This window comes from Propithecus coquereli, unplaced genomic scaffold (genome assembly GCF_000956105.1).
Source record: "Propithecus coquereli isolate 6110/MARCELLA unplaced genomic scaffold, Pcoq_1.0 Scaffold195, whole genome shotgun sequence".
Classification (NCBI taxonomy): Eukaryota; Metazoa; Chordata; class Mammalia; order Primates; family Indriidae; genus Propithecus; species Propithecus coquereli.
In genome coordinates this window covers 1,403,155-1,424,801 of record NW_012144411.1, presented here as the reverse complement: position 1 = coordinate 1,424,801, position 21,647 = coordinate 1,403,155, and the positions used below count along the sequence as shown (strand labels likewise).

General features: G+C 34.3%; 1 protein-coding gene across 1 annotated transcript in view; it reads right to left on the bottom strand.

Moving 5' to 3' along the window:
• The window catches only part of INTU (inturned planar cell polarity protein), a 67,077-nt gene that overhangs the window by 23,809 nt on the left and 21,621 nt on the right, over positions 1-21,647 (bottom strand). The window contains exons 4-8 of the mRNA XM_012643287.1: positions 18,563-18,766; positions 10,610-10,728; positions 7,965-8,054; positions 3,837-3,914; positions 448-637 (exon numbers count right to left, since the gene is read on the bottom strand). Coding sequence (XP_012498741.1) covers positions 448-637; positions 3,837-3,914; positions 7,965-8,054; positions 10,610-10,728; positions 18,563-18,766 — 681 coding nt within the window. The remainder of the gene's footprint in view (positions 1-447; positions 638-3,836; positions 3,915-7,964; positions 8,055-10,609; positions 10,729-18,562; positions 18,767-21,647) is intronic.

The window sequence follows — 21,647 nt, the reverse complement described above, 5'->3', positions numbered from 1 at the left end:
CCCTGAGCACCCGCTTTGCCTATAATCTTTATAAATCTATAAAACTATGCTTTCGTCTCTGTGTATTCTTTTATTTCCATTATTTTCCATTTTCTATTATTTTCTTATCCCTTGCAACCCTACCAAAGAGACCTGGTTTATTGCTGGGAGCTTGGCCCCCTTCCTGCAACAAAATTCCAAAGTAAGACACACCATTTAATTATGATTTCTGAAAAGTATTACAAGTTTGGAAAAAGATTAAAGTAAGATGAGAGAGCTAATATCTATTTGTTAAGAATAATTTGTCTTTCTAAGTTTACTGCACTGTACCTTCTACTTCATCAAACAATTGCCTCTTTAATTCTTACCCATAATCTCCCAAAACAACAAAAAGCCTGAGAAAAAAGAAGATAAAAAATTATAATAAGGGAACTGGTTCTGATTCTTATTTATAACACCTAAGATTACCTTGATTTCTGGTGGAAGTGTGAGCCACCGAACTCCAGGAAGATTGTCTAAAAGTACTGCACTGTAAGCATCATACTGTTGAGCACTGGGACTGGTGCTGGGACGTAGTGTAACAGGCTGAAGTGCTCTTTGAAAGAACAAGTTAAAAAAATGATCCAAACGAGGAACATTCTCAACCTGGCAAAAGGCACTGAAGAAATAAGAGCTGTAAGTTAGAACAACATATGGAAATGGTGGTCACTTTTTGTGTGTTCCTAAGGGGACTGAATCTTTCCCAACTACGTAGTCTCTCTTCCTCACTCCTCTCCCTTAATAAGAATCACTGCTATAATGTTACTGATGGAGTGTGTTAAGAAATTCATCCTGTCCATATTTTTTACCCTAAAACCTACCCTCAAATGTATTGAGTAGATGGTACTATGGAAGAACCACAGGGCTGACATGAGTGGCATATCTACAACAGAACCCTGTTGGTAAAAAATGTAAGTTGATTTTACCTCTGACTATCTTTCAACCATTTACAACTCCCAATATATTTCAGGCAACATGGGATATAACAGAGATTTTGAATGTTGTAATAGAACACATCTGGCTTTGAATCTTATCACTGTTCTTACTAGGCAGCTATTACAGGCAAATCACGTAACCTCTGTCTGAAATTTGTTTTCCAACTCTGTAAAAATGGGTTTAACACAATTTGACCCACTTGCAAAATACCTAATACATATTAAACATAAGTTCTTATTATGTTTACTACTTACTGGTATACAGTAAGTATATAATAGGCATCAGTTATTCTTCCCTCTTTACTACTGAAGGCACAACCTTGAAGAACTCAAATTAAAAAAAAAAGAGAGAAAAAACTAAATACTTGGTTTTAGTCATGTAAAAGTAATACAGCACTGACTGCAACCATTCATTGGAAAAGCTTACTGAATGACACAATAACTGGTACATATGCTATTAGCATGTCAGAATAATATTCACTGATTCATACAACAAATATTTGAGTGCCTACTGTGCTCCAGGCACTATTCTCAGTGCTGGAGCTACAGCAGTAAAAATGCTAAGACAAAAGCCAATGAGCTCCCGTGGAGTTCATGTTCTAGTGGAGAAGGACAAACGAACAAACAGTGAAAACATGAGTCCATACAAAGGACCATACAGAGAATAGGATGGGTGGTGTGACTGGTTGACTATTTTAGATTAAATGATTGGAAAAGAGTCTCTGAGAAAGGGCCTTGAGCTGATATCCCAACGTCAAGAAGATGCAGCAAGAGGAAAAAGTACACAAGCCCAGGTATGGGGAAAAGCTTTGCCAGTGTGCCTGCAGCACAGTGCAGAGGGATAGGTGTGGATTGTGATCTGAGGTCAGAAAGGTAGGTAGGAGGCAGATAATAATGTAGAAAGATCACTCTAACTGCTGAGAGAAAATTATTAATAGTTAAAGTGGCAAGAATGGAGGTAAGGAAACCAGTTAGGAGGCCACTGTGGTATGAGAAAGAGCAGTGGCTAAACAGTGCAATAGTGAAGATGGAGAGAAACGGATGGATTGGAGATAAGTTTTAGAGACAGAATGATTAAGACTTGCTGATGGATTGTTTGGGAATGGTGAAGGGCACTGTTATATCTTTAATTTGATCACAACATTAAACTCATTAAACTCTTAATAAATAATCAGTTTTCCTCACAGGGAACTAACGAGCTCACAACTTTCAAAAAGATAATTAAGTCTTTGGACTTTTTGGTCTTTTCCTAATTTTTTACAATGGGCCCTTAATCTCTTTCATAATCAGAAAAAAACTATGTTATAAAATTATTGTAAAATGTCTATTAATAACATCTTATATCCATACTGCTGCTTGGTTTCAAGAACTCAATGGATCTTCACATTTATTATCTTAGTTTGCTTTTCAAATTTTCACTTGAACCAACAGAAACTAGTTAAATTTGCTGCCATCTTGAAGATACTTCCAAATTAATAGAGGCTAACTTTCAAGATGAAATTCAGAGAAATTGAGTCTCTCTGTTCTAACCTACTCCACTGGAATGTGAAAGCAACTCCAATTGATTATTATCAGGTATGAAATTCATGTCCGAAATTTAATTTTTGATAATCTCTGGTTTTATGGAAACAGAAAGGTTCAGTTATGGCAAAATATAGCAAATTTGCTTCTCTAGTATAAATTTAAGGAGGTAGTTTATAACCACATCCTTAGTCTTCATTGGTTAAAAATTTTCCAGTCAGCAAAAGATAAAGGCACTGTTTATGGATGCCCAGCCCTTTGTAGCTCATGCATCGGAAAATGCTGGTAATTAATTGGGTTTGAGAGGGATGTGCCTACTCAGAGGCCCCCTAGAGGAGAACACTGCAAACCAGATAATTTTCCCAGATGACATAATCACACAAAATTACTTGATGATGCACTGAGAACAATGACAACAAAGATCCACTGTAGATAAACAGAGAACTGATACCACTGTGGTTTGGTAAAATGTATAAACTATCTTTGGATTTTTATATTAATATATTCTTAAGGCTTTGAAAACAAAGATATCATTTTAGCCCTCAGAAGTACTAGAACATACAAAAATTCCACTTACAAAAATCTGTTTTCCAGCCATAATTTTGTGTGCTCAAATGTTGAACAGTTACCTCAAATTTCCACCTTTAGAGCAAGAAAGATCCATTACGTTATACTGTAACCTTAAAAAAGTGAGAAGTAGAAAACTATGCATAATATGAACCCACTTGTATAAAAAAAGAGACTATATATATTCATATTGTATAGAAAATATATGTAAAGATACAAATGAAACTACTCAATACCTTCTCTACTATACATCTTTTTTTTATAATAGAGCACACATTTTTTACTTGAAAATTTTTACTGAGAAAGAAGCACCATGTTTTAGGATAGTGAATTTGACAGTGGTCTTATAAGCAGAAAAAAAACCACAAAAACTTATTTAAAATCTTACTCTTTTCTGTATCTGCCATGAAGAAATACTCTTACATTTTCCCCTACAGAAATATTTCAAATCAGCATATAGTTGTGGTTATATCACTTTCACAAAGAAATTTCACTAAACTAATATATGAGATCAAAAAAAAAAGAAGAAAAAGAAAAAAAGAGATTGAATGAAAAATTGCCTACAGTTGTAAAATAAAAGCCAATAATAAAAGATGCGAAAAAAGGAAGAGGAGGAGGCGGAGAAGGAGGAAGAGGAGGAGTAGGATGACAATGACGACAAGAAGCAGCCGCTGTTGCCGCCACTGCTGGTGCCACCAAACAACTAACCTGCTAGGCAAAAAACAATATTAAATGCAAAAGGTGATTTAAAATCATATACTTAAAACTTGAGATTCAATCCAAAGAAGTACTTACCTATCTAAAGAACCATACATAAATTTTAAGGTTCGGGCAACATCTTTTATCATATTCCTTAGCCGAGGAAGAGGAACTCTAAAAAAGCAAAAATACATGTATTCTATAACATAATCAAATGACACATACCTAAAAGAAGCAGAACGTCCTTACATTTTATATGTAAGGACTGTGAAAAGTATATGTGTCTATCGTGAGTAGAGCTGTGTACAATGGTTGCTTGCTACATTAGTACTTGATCACCTTGAGGTCTAGATTTGTGGTTCCAGCATGAATCATATATGGACTTTTCATAACATCATTTATCTGTAAATTATTTAACCCTCTGTAGGGTTTAATTTCTTCATCTGTAAAAGGAGCCAATAATCACTAAGCCCTTCTCAGGTTGATTTTGAGGATTAAATTAAACTAATGTATATGAAGTAGTTAGTGTAGTATCTAGGCCCATAGAAAGAAATGCTAAATTCCTAACACTTTTCAGTATTACCCAGATCTCAACTGAACCTCCAACTCCTATGACAAAAATACACCACTAAATGAATTGGAGAAAGAAAAGTAGGAGAAAGGAGAGAAAGAAATGAACTTACATTTTCTCATTGAAGCCTTATAAGAATTCTACAAGGTAGGTCTTATTATTCCCATTATAACAATTGATAAACTGAAGTCCAAGAAGTTAAGTAACTGTGCAAGGCCACAAAGAGAGTAGAGCCTGCTGGTGAGTATCCATCTTCTTAGCTCCAAAGTTATTCTCTCCACTATCCCACATTGTATTCCTGGTTAGGTTTCTGCTATTCACTGCAGCATCACAGGAAGATCTTCCCATCTGAAAACACATGTCTCTGGATCATGTGCCCCACCCTAAATTCTGTGGGACAGCACTTTTCTCACCCTGCTTGTAAAGGGCATAGAGGTAAGGAGGTAAATGCACAGGCTGTGGCATTAAGACAGACGACGGAAAAATCCCAGGGCTGTCATTCAATTGCAAGCCACACGCACAATGCTGGAAATGCAAAGACATACAAAGTGACACTGAGGAGGTGCTTGCGCACGATCTCTCAATTTATCCATGTGAATAAATGAAAATAATAATACCTACCTTTCATGGTTATGTGAAACGAGATGGAATAAAGAAAAGAATATGGAACAGAGTAGTTGGTGTGTGCATTAAGAGAAGGGTAAAGAAGTGGCTAGGGCTTCTTTTAGATATGACATTCAGCATAGAGGACAAACGGGATCTTCAAATGAATTCTAATATCAAGCCAAGTTCTCTAGGATAGGAATGACATAAATATTTAGGGAGGACACCCCCCCAATTCCTGAGTAATAAAGATTGAGAAATTGGCTAGAGCATCCCCCATGCGGCACAACCTTGGTCCAGAGCTCAGCAATGACAGTCCTTTTTTAGCTTCAGGATAAAACCTTCCTGGAAACTGGCTCTGTCTGCCTAACTAATTGGATGGTGCCATCAGAATGTGGTTGGACCCTCTTCAGTTGGGCCTTCCTTTCCCCTCTCTAACTGCCTATGCTATAATACCTTTATCTTACCATTGTGTTTTCTGTTTCTTCTCTTTTGTCTTTTGGGTTGCTACAAAAGACTTAAAGACAAATGTTTTAGTTTGCCACTACATCCTAAGTTGTCTTATTTTGGATGGTCTTCAAATCCATACTTTCAAAACAACTCCTTAGTTCTTCATAATCCAACCCATTGGCATAGGGCAATCTCCTAACAGGATTCATTATAATTCTCCTTTATACAGAAAAACATACATTTTTCTATTCTGTGGCTGGTTAAAGAGGGTATGTATGTATACACTATATACATCATATAGCATATGCCAGCACCATTATCCTGTCATGTTTGTTAAAGGATATAAAATTACAGCTAGATAGGAGGAATAAGTTTCAGTGTTCTATAGAACTGCAGGATGACTATAGTTAACAATAATATATTATACAGGTTCAAATAGGTAGAAGGAGGATAATGAAGGTTCCCAATACAAAGAAATAGATAAATGTTTGAGGTGATGGACACAATATTTATCCTGATCTGATCACCACACATTATATGTATCCAAACATCGCTATGTACCCCATGAATATATACACAATTATTATTGTCAAATAAATAAATAAATAAATGTGGATCCCACATTTACGATATATTATACCTCAGTTTCTGTCCAAAATTAAAGTCACCTTCGAAACATAATCATTTTGATATTTTTCACGATAGCCACCTTTAGAGTTCCTGTTTGTGGTAGTAAAACATGTTCATAAATTCTTTGATATTCTTCCCCTCAAGAAATGGAGTTTAATTCTTCTCCCCTTGAGTATGGGCTGGATTTAGCAACTCACTTCTAACAAATAGTATATGATGGAAATGACAGTGTATTACTTCCAAGACTAAACCATAAAAGGTCTTGCAGATGCCCTCTTTCTCTTTTTTGATCACTTATTTTGGGGGAATCCAGCTGACATGTTATGAGGACACTTAAGCAGCTCTATGGAGAGGTCCACACAGCAAGGAACTAAGGCCTCCTGACAATGGCCATGTGTGTAAGCCATCTGGGAAGCAGATTCTCCAGCTCCAGTTAAGCCTTCGGATGATTGTATCCCTGGCCAAAATTGGACTGCAACCTTATGAGAGACCCTGAGGCAGAACCATCCAGCTAAGTAGCTCCTGGATTCATGAACCACAATAATACCTCTGAATTATTATAATAAATGTTTATTATTTAAGTTTAAATTACTCCTAAGTTTTTTGGGGTAATTTGTTACGCAGCAATTGATCACTAATACACTGCTGTATAATGAAAGAAATCTGGTAAACAAAGTCATTAGTAATAGAAAATAGTCATATTTGTGTTCAGATTGCCTGGATAATGCATTTTTCTGGTCTGCCATTTTCTTTCTTAGGAAGCTTAAAGCAATGCCAAGAGAACATTTATCTCAACTGGTATTCTCTGAAGTTGTGTCAGTCACATACTATAGTATTTATTTTGATATTTGACTATGATTCAGTAGACCATATGCCATGGTTCTATGGACCAAAGAGGAAAACTAAAGTATGTCTAATAGTTTAATAAAAGTTACCCAAATACTTTTTAAAGTAGAAGAGTCTAAATCACAAGTATTAAAACATCAATGATCGGGGCAGAAGACTAATATCCAAATACTTCTTAAAGTAGAAGAGTCTAAATCACAAGTATTAAAAAATCAATGAACAGGGACAGAAGACTATTCTAACGGTAGTTAAATCCATCTCCTTGGGATCATTCTCCATATTTATACTCTATTTCCCCCTAGCTTTTAATGTCCTATGACATTAGGGAAGCAATGAAGTAGAAAGAATTCAGACAGACCCTTGTTCAATTTCCAGTTCTGCCTCCTGCTGATTATGTGATCTTTGGCAAGTTATTTAACCCTCTTTTGGTTTTACTTTCCTTATCTGTAAAATGGAGCCAGTAATCATTAAGTACATCTGGAGCTGATTTTGAAGATTAAATGAGCTTAAATGAATATAAAGTACCTATTACAGTTCCTGGGCTCAAGGTCAGTTCATTATAAATGACAATACTGCTTTTACCTTCAATGATTAAAATAATATATATTTCAAAATATTTGCAAATAAGTTAAGTGGGAGACCATGATAACATAAGATGTACCATTAGAGGAGTCACTTTAGGGTTACATATTACTTATTTTGTCAAAAGCGCTCAACATCAGGACAAAATACTCTTCTGTTGACCCTTAATTCTCCAAAATCTCCAACAGTAAACAAACAAACAAACAAAAAAAAACCTGTAAAGATGCAAAATCCAAATCACAGTATTGTCAAAAGTTTAAGCAGAGGACAAGCTCATCTCTCAGCCACCTCTGTACTTTCCACAAAAAAGGAAAGTGTATTGACAGCCCCCACCCTTACTAATTGGTCCAGCTGGGCCTTGGTGGCACCTTTCTGCATTATTCATAACAATAAACAAAGGTAACTATTTCACTAGTGCAACAGGCCTTTGAATTGTAAAAAGTTAAGGAGTTTGCCTTTTGACCAAAATGTTATAATTTTAATGAAACAGACTTTGTAACATTATTTTAGAAATGGTTTTAAGCTTACAAAAATCAGCTTACTCTTCAGCAGGCAGGCTAATTAACAATAACTTGTCAGATTCTTTCCAATAAGCCACATGAACTTGTTTCCCATTTAAAAGGAGGGATGAGCTAAGAAAAAATAAATTCAAAATAAGATTAGAATATATTTAAATGTCATAAATTTATAAAAATCATTCATAAAAGATTGCATGTAATATGATTAAGAACTGAATACTCAATAAGCAAATTTCTTTTCATATACCTAACTGCCACACAGAAAAGGCAAGGAATTGCACAATTAAAATATATTCTAAAATATTAAAAAAAAACAAAAACAATCCAAAAAAACACAGCCAAATAAAAGTAGACCCATTATAGAAAAATACATGTATATCAGGCACAGTGGCTCACAGCACTTTGGGAGGCTAAGGTGGGAGGACTGCTTGAGGCCAAGAGTTTAAGACAAGCCTGGGCAACACTGCAAAACCCTGTCTCTACAAAAATGGAAGAAAGCCTGGTGGTATGTGCCTGTAGTCCTAGCTACTCAGGAGGCTGAGGTGGAAGGGTCATTTGAGCCCAGGAATTTGAGGTAACAGTGAGCTATGATTGTGCCACTGTACTGTACTCCAGCCTGGGCAACAGAACCAGACCCTATCTCTAAAAAAAAAACCATGAAATTCTTTTGCTAAGTGACTACATATAATTTCTTTTTTAAACAAAGTATCCATCCTAGTTGGTTAATTTAACAAATGTTTTGTGATTGCCTACCTATGAACATGATTTGCTGAAGAGATTACAAAGAAAGGATGATGTGGTTTCAGTTCAGAAGATAACAATTCAATACATGACACAAATATACAAACAAGTAACTAAAACATAAGTGAGATTTAAATGTGTTCTCAAGAAAACTTTTGGGGCAATAAATATATTCACTGCAGTGATGGTTTTAGGGTATATACCTATGTGAAAACTGATCAAATTGTACATTTTAATTATGTACAGTTTACTGTACTTCAATTATACTTCAATGAAGTTGAAAAAAATTAAATGTTCTAAAAAGAGATATAATAGTGAACTACAGAAATATAGAGTATGTATGTGAAATTTTAAATGTGAATTATTAAACAGACTTTTTCCAAAAAGAACATACTTTTGTCTTAGTAAAGTTTAAAAATCATATACTTTTAGATAATATCAGATGTTTTAATAGTATACTATATTACTATAATTTAAAAGGTATATATGCAAAAGATATATACATTGCTAAGGAACTCCTAAAATAATTTTCATATTTATTTCTTCCTCAAAAAAGTTTTTCTAACTGTATTTACTACTTCCTACATGTTTGACCCATATCTTATTAGTAGTAACAAGATCTAAATATTAAATAACATTTATCTTTTACAGTAAAAAAAAGGTGAAAAAAGCAAATCCACATTTGAAGAGGAACATTTTCTCTAATAACATTAAAAGGGGGCCTGAATCACGAAAATATTATGCTAAATGAAAGAAGCCAGTGATGAATAGCCATATTATTATATGATTCTATTCATATGAAATGTCCAGAACAGGGAATCTATATGGATGGAAAATAGATTAGTAACTGTCTAGGGCTTGGGCTGGGTTGATAGCTAAAGGGTACAGGATTTCTTTTTCAGGTGAGAAAAACGTTTTTTTTTGTTTTTTTTTTTTTTTTGAGACGGAGTCTCATTGTGTTGCCTGGGCTAGAGTGCCGTGGCATCAGCCTCGCTCACAGCAACCTCAAACTCCTGGGCTCAAGCAATCCTTCTGCCTCAGCCACCAGAGTAGCTGGGACTACAGGCATGCGCCACCATGCCCGGCTAATTTTTTCTATATATTTTTAGTTGTCCAGCTAATTTCTTTTCTATTTGTAGTAGAGACGGGGTCTCGCTCTTGCTCAGGGTGGTCTCGAACTCCTGAGCTCAAACAATCCGCCTGCCTCGGCCTCCCAGAGTGCTAGGATTACAGATGTGAGCCACCACACCCGGCCGAGAAAAATGTTTTAAAATTGATTTTGATGATGGTTGCACATATCTGTGAATACATTAAAAACCATTTACATGTATACTTTAAATGGGTGAATTTATGTTTGCATTGTTTATGAACTATATATCTCAGTAAAGCTGTTAAAAAATAAAAAGAGGCCTGCAATATTCCTTTGTGAATGTAAATTTATACACTAAATGGAGCCTCAGGTACTCTTGTCTTGAAAATGAATCAATATTTTCTATATACACTATATTAACAGTCACAGAGTTAAACATGACTTTTACCCAGTTAATTAAGGAAATTCTTCTGTTGTCTTGCAGAGCTTACATCTTTTAAAATCCTAGAAGTGTCATTTTTACTAGAAGATAGGAGGAAAAAGTCAAAGCTTGAAAAACCCAACTTGATTATTTTATCAGTATTTATGGGGGCTCTTAAAATTTGAGATAAAATTTCTTTGGAGACTCTAAAATTGTTGAAATATTAAGAAAGAAAATTTGTTTATAATTATATACATATAATTCTTAGATTTATTTTATGAAAAAAATAAAAACAAATTAAAAGCTTTGAGCTCCCTCCTCCCAAAAGTTAACTTTCGCATTTCAAAGTCAGGGCGGATATCCATAATTGAAAAGGACTTGAAAGAAACAGAGTTAAAGCAAAACAGAAGTTATTACCTAGTAACTTGTGTCCCAGTTACATTTTCTAGCATGTCACAAAGTGTGAGAAAAATCCCTCTCACACTTTTAAGTTTCTGAGAAGCTTCAGACATTGGATAATGATAAAGAATTTCCTGCTGTTAAATGAAAGGAAACAGAAATGATCAAACTGCTCAAATTTTCCAATCATTATTTTTGTCATGGAAAGTTCAAAGTTTGTATTACGAAAAGAACAACAACAAAAAAAGTGAAACCTTTCAGTTTCAGGAATTTTATTCAAACACAAGGAGAGATCTAAGCCGGGAATTTAAAACTCATTAACTAGCATTTAAAATACTATACTTCAAAATAAGTTAGAGACTGCCAATACTGGTCATGATATCAAATAATATACTAAGTAGTATATTAGTATCAGTATATACTGATACTAATTGAATTACAATTAATTTCAAATATTGTTTTAAACTTTAATCTCCTTAATGATAATTTTAAATAGTAATATTTTATATTTAATTATACTCTAGAGATATTCTTGTCTTTGTCCCCTTTGGTTACATGTGACTTTTCGAAATCTTTTAAGTACACTTTCATACTGACTTTTAAAAGTTAATCTTCATTATATTTGGTGAAATCATTAAATATTTATTTAAACCCAAGAAAAGACTGCAATTAAACTTATGAAGTGAGAATACAAAATTAAATTAAAGTAGTACAGATAGGAAGAAAAAAGTATCATGACACTATAAAATCTTATTGTCTTATATTTGAAAGGGTCTGCATACCATAAATTAATCTGAATTCATACTTTAAAAGAAAGCACATTTTATTTTAAATTATGGAAAATACTAGATCTATAAGATATTTACCAAATGCTTAATATTTTTCTATTTTCAAGAAGAGCATGCTCCTACAAAACAGTTTTCATAAAATAAAATGACACATTTTAAAATCAGGATGTGCACGTACTAATACTTTTATACAAAGAGACAAACCATTCTGTACTTTACTTTTTTGTTGCTACTTAAAGCAACATCTATTTTTCTCACAAGGCAAATGAAAACCAGGCAAAATAACAATGTGAAGATAGAAACCATGAAGCATTCAGCGTAGCTGTTTAATGAATGTATTCATAAATATTAATAGAGCCTCTATTGAAAGCCCAAACTCCTTAAATATTATCATATCTTTTCTTTGGCTCTCTATCTCTCTAAAGGGTGTTATATACCTTGCTTTGGTCTCCCTACGCAATAAATAATTACGTGACATAGAGTGCTTGTCTTGCCAACTTCTACATTATGACAAATATAAATAACGATAAACTGAACACATCTGCTTTTTATATTAATACTTACTGAGCACATTCAATATATGTAAATTGCTTTGGAATATGCTAGCCAAATATACTCTGCTTAACAACTCAAATTTTCTTGCAATATTTTTAGCGTAAAAACAATTTTGAAATATTTTATCTCTAGAGATTAAGTCAAACATTAGTTAAGATCTTCTGTTATGTCTATTTAATAAATTCAAACATTGGCCAAAAAATAATTTCATTACATTTAGCCAAAATAATAAACACTAAACAAATAACTAAATACTCTTTGATCAGTTTTTTTCAAATCTCCCAGTTTATGGTCCTTACATTCTCAAATCTTCTAACTTGCAGAAGACAAGCTTTCATGAAATACATAACTCACAGAAAACAAAATGATCCTATGACATTTTATTACAAAATAAGTCATACCAGTAAAAAAAAAAAAAAAAAAGTTCATTTGAGAAAGTCTCTATTCCAATCATAAAGGCTCACGATTAAAGACCTGGCAAGCTCTACAGTTCCTGACCAATTTATTATAATTAGCTGTATTTTTAAGCACTTCTTAGTAGCATACATTTGCAGCAGCTTCTACTCTGTTCAAGAAGAATAAAAAGCCTCTCCTAATTACAGTGTTGATACAGGGCTGGAAACAGACAGAAACCTGTTCACTTGAGAAACATCTACATACTTTCCCATGGAAAGAAAGGCAAAGATGACAAAAGGTCTTAGTGGTAACCTACTCCAAAATGACCTAGAAAGATTCAGGATGTTACATAACACACAACAAAAATTTGTTGTGTGTTACAATATAATAAATGCTAAAGCATCTCCTTTTTTGTAAAGATATAAGGGACTAGTAACATACACAAGAAATTAGAATTATTAACTCTAGGCTTCTATGTATTTTTCTGAACACAGAAAATAACAAAAATATGTAAAGTAAAGCCCTGCTTTGCCATTTTAATTGTTTACTAAATTTTAATATAGGACGCAACACAAGGAAATGTGTCGCTTGGATAAAAATGGCTTCAGCATTGAGAACACAGTCTGAAAGGATTTCAAAAACAAAGAAATGTAGATTAGTTAAATAATTTTTTAGATCTCACTTCTGCTGAAAGCATTATGGTAGACTAGATGCTTTGAGAAACTCATGTTGTAAAACTAGATCCATGGCCAAAATATACTTGTTGAATTCTTGGCATGCAAGAAGTAGAGAGGTTTCCAAGGACATCCTCCTTTCAACCTCCTTTCCCCATTGCTGCAAAGCAAGCTGGGGCCTGAGCTGGGAGTGGTGAGTGGTGAGCAGAAGTACACAGGCAGGGCTGTTCTGAGGGCTGATGCCTCCAATAGCTTCAATCAGGACACTGAGCATTGAGCTAATAACAAGGTAGGTGAGCTGAGCCCAGAACAGCCTCGTTAAGCTCAGACCCTCAAGTAAGGCTGAAGTGCCATAAGTCAGTCAGTGGCAGAAGTAGTAGCAGCAAATTCTTTCTAGAGGAAGCTTTCCCAAAAATAAAATCAAGCAATAAATAAGTTTAGTCAAAGATTCCCAAGCACGTAAGAAGGCAAGCCACAACACATGAGAGTTCCCTCAGGACTAGAGATAGTATAGTAGAAATGGCAGGTACAGAACAGAGAAGAGATATATGAGAAACACTTAAGAGAGATAAAGTATAGAATCACAATGAGCAAGCGAAAAGAGACCACCAAAAATATCATGGCAGATTTGAAATGTAGATTAGTTAAACACTTTTCAGGAACTCCTAATAACAAAAATGTAATTGTTTAGGGGAGGAAATGGAGTAAGATGGCCAAATAGAACTCTCCAGCAATCGTCCTCCTGCAGGAACACCAAATTGAACATCTATCCACACAAGAAAGCACATTAATAAGAACCAAAAAAGCAGGTGAGTGACCACAGTACCTAGTTTTAACATAATAACAAAGAAGAGAGCATTGAACAGGGTAGAAAATAGTCTTGCATTGTCTACACTACACTTCCCCAACCCCAGGAAGTCCAGCATAAGGAAAGAATGTGTGTGCTTGGGAGAGGGAGAGTGAAGTGAGTGTGAGACTTCGCAATGGAATTCAGTGCTGCCCTATCACAGCGGGACACAACACAGGGCAGAATTCTGCCAATGCCCGAAAAGCCTGCATTTAGACCAGCCCCAGCCAGAGGGAAATGCTTAGCCCCAGCAGGAAGAACCCAAGTTCCAGCTGGATTCACCACCAGCTGACTAAAGTAGCCTGGGGCCCTGGTAGTCAGGCTACAAGGACTACGGCTCTTGGGTAAGCCCTGGTGCTACCCTGGTCTCAGAGACAGTAAGTAGACTTGGGGTGCCCAAGTGAAGTGCCTCAGCAATGCAAAAACAAATATCGCATGTTCTCGCTTATAAGTGGGAGCTAAACCTGGGATACACAGGGTCACAAAGAGGTGTAATGGACACTAGAACCTAAGAAGGGAAGAGGATAGGAGGAAGTGAGGGATAAAAATCTACCTATTGGGTACAATGTACATTATTCTGGTGATGAAAGCCCTGACTTCAGCATGATACAAGTCACCCATGTAAGAAAAAAATAACATGTACCTTCTAATATTTTTAAAATTTAAAAAAAAATGGGCAAAAGATACGAATATACATTTCTCAGAAGAAGACATACAAATGGCCAATAGGTATTTGAAAAAATGCTCAACATCACTAATCAGAGAAATACAAATCAACACTACAGTGAGATATCATCTCACCCTAGCTAAAATGATTCTTATCAAAAAGACAGGAAATAATGAATGCTGCTGGTCAGAATATGTTCGTACACTGTTAGTTGGAATGTACAGCCACTATGGAGAATAGCATGGAGGTTCCTCAAAATACTAAAATGGAACTACCATATGATCCTGCAATTCCACTGCTGGGTATATATTTAAAAGAAAGGAAACCAATATATATAAGAGATGCTGGCTGGACGTGGTGGCTCACGCCTGTAATCCTAGCACTCTGGGAGGCCGAGGCGGATGGATTGTTCTTGAGCTCAGGAGTTCGACACCAGCTTGAGCAAGAGCGAGACCCCATCTCTACTAAAAATAGAAAGAAATTAGTTGGACAATTAAAATATATATATAGAAAAAAAATTAGCCAGGTGTGGTGGCGCGTGCCTATAGTCCCAGCCACTTGGGAGGCTGAGGCAGGAGGATCGCTGGAGCCCAGGAGTTTGAGGTTGCTGTGAGCTAGGATGACGCCAAGGCACTCTATCCCGGGCAACAGAGTGAGACTCTATCTCAAAAAAAAAAAAAAAAAAAGAGAGAGAGATGCCTGCACTCCCATGTTTTTTGTAGCACCATTCACAACAGCCAAGATATGGAATCAACCTAAGTGTTCATCAGTGGATAAAACAGATAAAGAAAATGTGGTGTGTGTGTGTGTGTGTGTGTGTGTGTGTGTATAGTGTGTATGTGCATATATATGTATGTATATATATGTGGGGTGTGTGTGTATATATATGTATGTATATGTATGTGGGGTATGTGTGTGTGTATATATGTATATAAAATGGAATATTAAGCCATAAAAGGAATGAAATCCTGTCATTTACAACAATGTGGATGGACATTATGTTTAGTGAAATAAGCCAGGCACAGAAAGACAAATATTTCATGTTCTTACTCGTATGTGGGAGTTACAAAAAAATTAACTCATGAAGATAACAGAGTAGAATGGTGGTTACCAGAGGCTGGTAAGGGAATGGGGGGGTTGGGGAAAGTGGGGATGGTTGATAGGTACAAAAATAGTTAGACAGAAGGAAAAAGATCTAGTGTTCAATAGCACAATAGGGCAACTACAGTTAACAATTTATTGTCTATTTCAAAATAAGGAAAGAGTAAAATTAGAATGTTCCTAACACAGAGAAATTATAAATGGCTGAGGTGATAGATATTTTAATTACTCTGATTTAATTATTACATATTTTATGCTTGTATCAAAATATCACATGTACCCTAGAAATAGGTACAATTAATATGTATCCATAAGAATTAAACATTTAAAAAATAGATTAAAAAATAGAAAATTTAAAAAATACATATAATTGTTTGAATCAAAAACACAATGGAGAAGTTAAACAACAGTCTGGACATAGCAGAAGAAACTGAACAAAAGAAAAGACACATTCCTTACAAAGGTGCAATAGACAGACAGTAGACTTCAGAGGTCAGAGGACAAAGGAATACTATCTTCAAACAGATTAGAGAAAATAACTATCTACTTAGGTGGCATAAGCAATACCATACGTTCAGTTTATCTTCTTCCTGGCCACACATGAAGACTACATTTCTCAACTCCTTGTATCTGGAGAGACCAAGAAACTAGTTCTAGCCAATAGAACATTATTTCTACTTTCAAGCTAGGCCTCCAAAATGTCCCATGTGATATTGCATGCTTTCTCTTTTCTCTCATTGGCCAGCTAGATGCAAAAGATCCAACAGAGGACTCTGAAGCCCTTTGGAACAATGGGGCTAGAGTCACTGAGCCATATGATCAGAAACATTTACATGAAATGAGAAATAAACTCTCATCATCCTATGACACTGAGACGTTAGGGTTGTTTGTTATAGCAATCAGCCTGCCCAGATTAAGACAGTCTACCCCGATTAATACAATCTAAAATTATAAAGCTACCTTTCAAGAGGGGTAAAAAAAAAATCATCAGAAAATAACAACAAAAAGAATTTATCACCAACAAACTTTAACTAAAAAGAAATGTCCTAAATATGTTTTTAGGAAGAAAAAACTGATCCAATAAGGACAGTTTGAGATATAAGAAAGAATGGTGAATAAAGAAAATATTAAGCATAATTGTAAATTTAAACTAGGTTCATCTGTATGAAATATATTTTATCATTATCTAAATTATATTATACAAAGTAAATCATTATTATATATAATATATAATCATATTATATAATATTCTATATTATAATATATAATTTGTATATATTATAATATATAGTTATAATTTATATATTTTATAATATAATAAATAATTAGTAGTTGTAGTATAATTATGCACAATTTGTGGAAGAAGAATAGCACTAAAATATTAATGACAATAGTATGTAGGTGAAGAGAGGGGTAATTGGAGTAAAGGTGTAGTAAGGGTCTTGAATTATTTGAAAAGTGTTTAAGATAGTGTTTAACTTTAGAATTTTTTAAGATAAATTTGTAATGACAAAATTTTAAGAGTACTTACTAAAGAAACAGTATATAGCAAGAATAATAATGATATAAGCAACCAAAAATAGGTTAAGAAAACCATCACAGAGAAAGCAGTTCACATAGAAATTTCTAAAGATGGCAGAAACAAATTTAAATATATCAGTAATCTCTAAATATGGACTCACTGAGTTTGTCAGTCAGAAGTTAGAGATTGCCAGATGGGAAATATGCTACTTGTAAGAGGTGTATCAAAAACATAGACACAGAGTAAGAAAAAGAAAAGAAAAAAAATACTCAAATACTTATAAAGTTCTACTAATATTAAATAGTAAAAAATATTTTTAAATGTTAATCTTAAAAAGACTTTAAAACAAACACATTATTAGGGTAGAGAGTGTCACATCATAATGATAAAAGATTCAATTCTCCAAGAAGACTTAATAATTCTAAACCTTAATGCATCTAAAAAATTGTCTCAAAATACATAAAGCAAAAATATTTAGAACCAGAGGGAAAAATGCATAAATTCCCATCAGAGTGGGAGGTTTCCATACCTCTCTTAATTATGAATAGGACAAGCAGATAAGAAATTGGTAAAAGATAAAGAAAATTGGAACAAAACAATTAATAGCCTCGGAACATCTATGTTGAAAGGCAACCTGGTTTAGAAAAGACACAGAATTTGGAAAGCAAACCACCTTGGTTTAAGTAGAAATTCTGTCAGTTACTAGATATGTGAACTTGAGCATTTTATTTATCTTTACTAGGATTATTTCCTTACCTGCAAATAAAGATATCCAATGTCTGACACTATATCAGGCATAAAACACGTACTCAATAAATATTAAAAAATGAGTGAATGAAAAAAGAATATGTAAAAAATAAAAACTATTTACCACCTGTGAAAGAAAGTTAATGCTATTAATACATACCCTTGAATTAAAAGCTAGCAGGAGGGTATTGATTAAAACAGGACACAAAGGAACTTTTTTGGGGTGACAAAAATGCTTCATATCATGATTGTGATAATGGCTACACCCCTATATATATTTGTCAAAACTCATCAAATTGTATACTTCAAACTGCTGAATTTTATTATATATAAACAAAAACTCAATAAAGCTTACTTAAAAAAAAAAACAAAACGCTAACAGGATCTTAGCTTCTAAGTTAGAAGATATTGCAATAATACCTTCCTCCCCTTTCTCTTTTTCCTACTGCTTAAAATAAGTGAATAGTTAAATTGCCTTTATTTTTAAGGCATTTGTAGTCTGAAATATTCATATCTATGATAGAGTATAAAATATACAGATAATTTTAAAGAATAACAATAGAACATGGCTAATTCACTTTTGTTTCTTCCTTAAATCAAAAAGGCTTACTATTCACTGATGAGACTATAAAAGGTCCTTATTCTTTTCTCTACACTTTTGAGAAGACACTCACCTCTTCTTTTGATGTTTCTGAGTCGAGCTGTAGTGTGAGATACATAATGATATGAGGAGTGTTTAGGACATTCTGCTGGATACCTTCAACCTCTTCTCCCCACAGAAGTTTGACTAAATCACTCGTGTTTGACTGTGCCTTTTTCTGTCTTGGTTGGCTTGTCTCCTTTTTCCCAGCATATGCATTTTCAAACGTCAGTTTTACCTTTGAAAATTAAAACAAGGTGTTAATTTTTCGACAAGGGAAAATCACCTGCAATTTTCACAAAGAAGGATGTGTGCATGCACATACACTCAGGCATGTACAGTATGTTTAAATCATCCTAGAGCAAGGGCTCCAGATGCCGGGGGCTCTGTACTCTTTTTATATTTGTATCTCCAGCTCCTAGCAGAGTGTCTGACACATATCATTACAAATATTTATTGAGTAAGCATGTATAATGCACTGCAGAAAAATTCACTTATTTAAACTTAATCATTGCATCCTAAATTACTGATTACAAAAACAAGAAATTCCATTTAAAAAACAGAAATTAGTATGATCTGAGAGTATAAAGAAAGAGCAACACTACATTATAAATGCTGATAGCACTAACTCATCTGAGGAAGATAAATGGAAGAGATTCAGCATTACGAGCAACCTCACATAACCAGAGTTAGCTGTCCTTCCAAATACGGTCATATTTAAAATATTCTCTCAGACATTCTTTCTGGTTCTTTAAAATCAAGGGCAAGGACAGTAAAAAACTATCAACATGCTGGATCTTGGATCATGGCTCTAAGAAGACTATCTGTGAGCTTTATCAAGATAGTTTTAATTTCATGGCCTGATGCCAAGACTGGTAAGAGTCTGGAATGTGACCATTTTCCAGTTATTGAAAGGTAGCTTCTACTTCTCACTTACCTTTCCTTGAAAAAGGAGATATTCATCTAGATGCCAGCTGGCCAAAGACAACTCACTCATTTAGAAGAAACACCAGTGTATATCTTGACTATAATATGTTTTCACTAAATATAGTTAATTTTGTGTAGTGAGGACATCATCATAAGCTATATATGTACAAAGTTTTCCTAATGTCTAAAATCTTATAAGAATACGTATGAGTAAAATGGACATTCTCATGGTAATAATCCATAAAGTTTTAAATTTAAACATTAAAGCCCAATGATTCTTTTAAAATAAGATTACATTTTAAAAGTTAAAATAAATTTATGCTTGATCATGAATAAAGAAACATAGCCAATATTTAAAAATAGACAAAATTGTTTGTATGTAGTAAGTTACGTTTTGGCAGAAAATATCTTAAAATTATCAAGACCCATAATAAACAATCCCTATTTTTAATAATTTATTATAAGAGGTATCATTTTTAAGGCCAACTTTAAATATATGATAAATACTAACACATTACAGCTGTTCTTTTTAAAAACGAGCTTTAAATATTCATATTAATATATTTTCATAAAAAATGTTAAGCATATTAAAAAAAGATCACCCATAGCCCCACCTGCCCATCCAACTGCTGTTAGTATTTCACTGTAAAATAAATCTGTCTTGATGAATAAAATCTTTGAAAAGAAAAAAATCTAGATATTCCTTTTTTGTTGGCAAGGAGTGACTGTGGTTGTACTCAATTTTGCTTATCTGTAGCTGACTGAGGTATGTTGGGGCATAAGTTAGTTTTGCCTACCTACAGTGAATTAAGTTAAATGCACATCTTTTCTAAGTCTTAGATTTTATTTTATAAATCAGTAAAAAGAAAAGAGATATGGGGTCTTAATTCATGTATATGTATACATTACGGTAAAGATGAAGTAGGTCAAGACTAGCAGTAATCTGTATAGAGAACAGCGGGAAGAAGTTCTTCATGAATTTTTCTGAGGCCTGATGATCATATCACTTTATAAAACACTTAATATAATTTCAAATGGAAAAGATCAATGTTTTCTGAATTTTTTATGTTTTCTAGAAACCTGATGTTGAAAAATGAGCCCTTGGTTATAGAGCAGTATATCAAAAAGGGCTGAGCATAAAATTAGTATACGTTGGGGGAAAAATACTAAGCAAACTAAACAAAAACATAAAAAATTAGACAACTTATGTGTGAACAATCAAGGATTATCATCTGATGAAAATTAATATAAGGTGAAGGTGAGAAAGAGTTGAGAGACACTGTTTTAGAAATGATCATCTTAGAAGGGTGTGGAAAAGAATATTTGGTGTGAGGTTTTGACCCAAGCAAGCTACATAGGCATTATGTGGCCCGAAAGACTATGTTCTGAGGGTGGCACCTGTTCCAGTGGGGATGGCTCAATATATGTATATACAAATATACATACAACTATAAATACAAATGTAAACTTAAATATATAATCCTTGAATGGGGTCTGATGAATGGCTTGGTGGTCAGAGGGCCTTTTATCTGAGAATGGGGATTTAGGAGTGTCCAAAAGAAAATACATGGAAGCCTTTGGTAGTGTTTCCTAGAAATGTGAGAAATCTTTAGAATTTGGGGAACTCCTCAGTGCGGACTTTGTGATAAAATAGATGGGAGCTTTGAAGATTGTCCCTGGCACTGGGCTTTGGAGAGAAGCTAGGAGTGGAAGTGTATGAGTGGAGTAGAGAGGGAGAAATCTGATAGGGGGCGGAGGGAGCATGAGATGAGTGACAGTCTAGGGAAGCAGGGGTCACAGGGACAGCCTGGGTCTGGTGGAGAGTCTGTAAGAGCTGTGCATGACCAGTGGTGACAAGAAGGTGGGTCCTCAGAGAAAGAAACTCATCTCAGAACAGGGAGGGCATCTTTTCCAGCTGGCATTCTTGTGGGCAGAGAGGTCAAAAGACAGGGTGTGACTCACCAAAAAAACGACAAAAGGAAATGGGTGGTAGCCTTAAAAATACACTAATTTTACTTTAGGTGGCAACGACAACCAAAAATTTAAGATTGGTTTGCTATCCTTGGTAAAAAACAACATACTTGAAAACTAACTTTTAATGTTACACTTGGCAGATAACATCACTTTTTTTCTGTGGTGCAAGGACCTTTTCCCCTCGCCATGACAAAACCCAAACAAAAACACACACCACA